General features: G+C 59.9%; 1 protein-coding gene across 1 annotated transcript; it reads left to right on the plus strand.

The window, feature by feature from the left end:
- Positions 1-223: 223 nt before the first annotated feature.
- Positions 224-2,287, plus strand: H310_12907 (hypothetical protein). The gene is made up of 2 exons (XM_008880173.1): positions 224-294; positions 352-2,287. Exons 1-2 carry the CDS (start codon positions 271-273, stop codon positions 2,275-2,277), a joined length of 1,950 nt encoding a protein of 649 aa, XP_008878395.1. The 5' UTR covers positions 224-270; the 3' UTR covers positions 2,278-2,287.

A 2,287-nucleotide genomic window follows, 5' to 3' on the forward strand; every position in this document is an offset into this window, starting at 1 on the left:
GACGCTGGCGTGCACATGGAGCGATGGCGAGCTCTAGGGTCACTTGAACGGCGACGACTAAAACTTTTGTGCGTGCCATTCATCCGAGCAGTGCATGCCCATGGCATCGATATGGCCGCCGCCATGCGTCATATCCGTCGATCTCTCGTTGTCGTCGTTCCTCCCAAGTCAACTTCAACAAACCCAAACCGGCAGGTAATGCAGCACGTTTTTGGCCGAGTTAGCAGCCCCAAGGCATTCCTCGATATTCCGCGTCCAGCTGCTGGCACCATGGTCGCGACGAAACCTCTCACGGTGCGCCGCTTTCGTCGGGATGCCTGTCGCACTCACCCTGACTCCCTTTGCGTGTAGGCGTGGGAAGTGGACCAAGAAGTGTCGCTCCGCATGACCGAGTCGGGGGTGGGTGCCGCAACGCCGCAGACCGTCGTGCAGGCACTCAAGAACACAGTCCACCGCTTGCCCAACACACCTGTCTACTACACGAAAGCGGTCGGCGCGACCGAGTACACGCACAAGACGTGGTCCCAGTATTACGCCGACTGCCGCGCGTTTGCAAAAGCGCTCATCCACCTCGGTCTCGCACCGTTCGACGTGATCAACATCATCGGGTTCAACTCGATCGAGTGGGTGACCGCCAACATCGGTGCCATCCTCGGCGGGTGCATTCCTGCGGGGGTGTACACTACGAGCAATCCGGATGCGTGCCACTTCATCGCCGACCACTCCCAAGCCAAACTCGTGCTGTGCGACGGCGTGGCCCAGCTCGAGAAGTATGTCGCCATCGCGCACAAGTTGCCGGCCCTCAAGGCGCTGGTCATCTACAACGACGTTGTGCCGAGCGACCTCGACTGCCCCGTCCCCGTGTACACGTTTGCCGACTTTTTGACGACCGGCGCCGGCGTGGACGACGCGGTGCTGGAAGCCCGCATGGACGCCCAGAAGCCTGGCAACTGCTGCACCCTCATCTACACGAGCGGGACGACCGGCAACCCGAAGGCCGTCATGCTCTCCCATGACAACGTGACATGGACGATTGAAGCCGTGTGCCAGAGCTATGAATCGTCCGGGCCATCGTTGAACGAGCATGGAAACACAGTGTCGTACTTGCCGCTGTCGCACATCGCAGCTCAATGCTTTGACATTTACTTACCCATCACTCGCGGCGTCGCCATCTACTTTGCACAGCCCGATGCGCTCAAGGGCAGTCTCGGCACGACGCTGAAGGAAGCACGGCCGACGCTGTTCTTTGCTGTCCCTCGTGTGTGGGAGAAAATGATGGAGAAGATGATCTCGATCGGAAAAAACAACAGCGGCATCAAAAAGGCTCTCGTGGACTGGGCCAAGGGCATCGGCACCATCAAGAACAACGAGGCGCAGTACGGCAGGTCCGGTGGCACCCCATGTGGAGAGACCATTGCGCAGAAACTGATCTTCTCTAAAGTTCGCGCCGCGCTGGGCTTTGACCGGTGCGAGACCATGTTTTCCGGCGCGGCGCCGATTACGTTGGAAGTGGTGAACTACTTTGCGGCCCTCGACATTCCCCTCTACGAATTGTTTGGGCAGAGCGAGTGCACGGGGCCGACGACGCTCTCCTTGAAAGGGGCGTGGAAGATTGGCACTGTCGGGCGTCCCATGGAAGGCACGCGTATGCAAGTCGTGGACGGCACGCAAGAGCTCATCTACCAAGGCCGCAACACTATGATGGGGTACCTCAAGGCAGAGCAAGCGACGAAAGACACGATCGACGCGGACGGGTGGCTCCACTCTGGCGACTGCGGCAAGCTGGACGAAGACAACTTTTGCTCGATCACGGGCCGCATCAAGGAGCTCATCATCACGGCGGGCGGTGAAAACATCCCGCCCGTCCTCCTCGAAGACGCGATCAAGGAAGAGATCCCGCTCCTGTCGAACGCCATGGCGATCGGCGACCGCCGCAAGTTCCTCACGGCCATCTTCACGCTCAAGGTCGTGGTGGATGCGGACGGGAACCCGAGCGACCAACTGGACGCGGCGGCACTGGCGATCGTGAGCGAGCTAGGGTCGACTGCCACGACGGTTGCCGAAGCCAAGGCGTGCGACAAGGTCAAGGCATACATCGACAAGAACTTGAAGAAGGCCAACGGCCGCGCGGCGTCGCGTGCACAGCACATTCAAAAGTACGAGATTGTCGACAAGGACTTTAGCATCGGCGGCGACGAACTCACGGCGACGCTCAAGCTCAAGCGGCGGGTTGTCATGGCCAAGTACGAACACATCATTGAAGCCATGTATGCGTGAGGGGCGCTGC

Source organism: Aphanomyces invadans (assembly GCF_000520115.1).
Source record: "Aphanomyces invadans strain NJM9701 unplaced genomic scaffold supercont1.45, whole genome shotgun sequence".
Classification (NCBI taxonomy): domain Eukaryota; phylum Oomycota; class Saprolegniomycetes; order Saprolegniales; family Verrucalvaceae; genus Aphanomyces; species Aphanomyces invadans.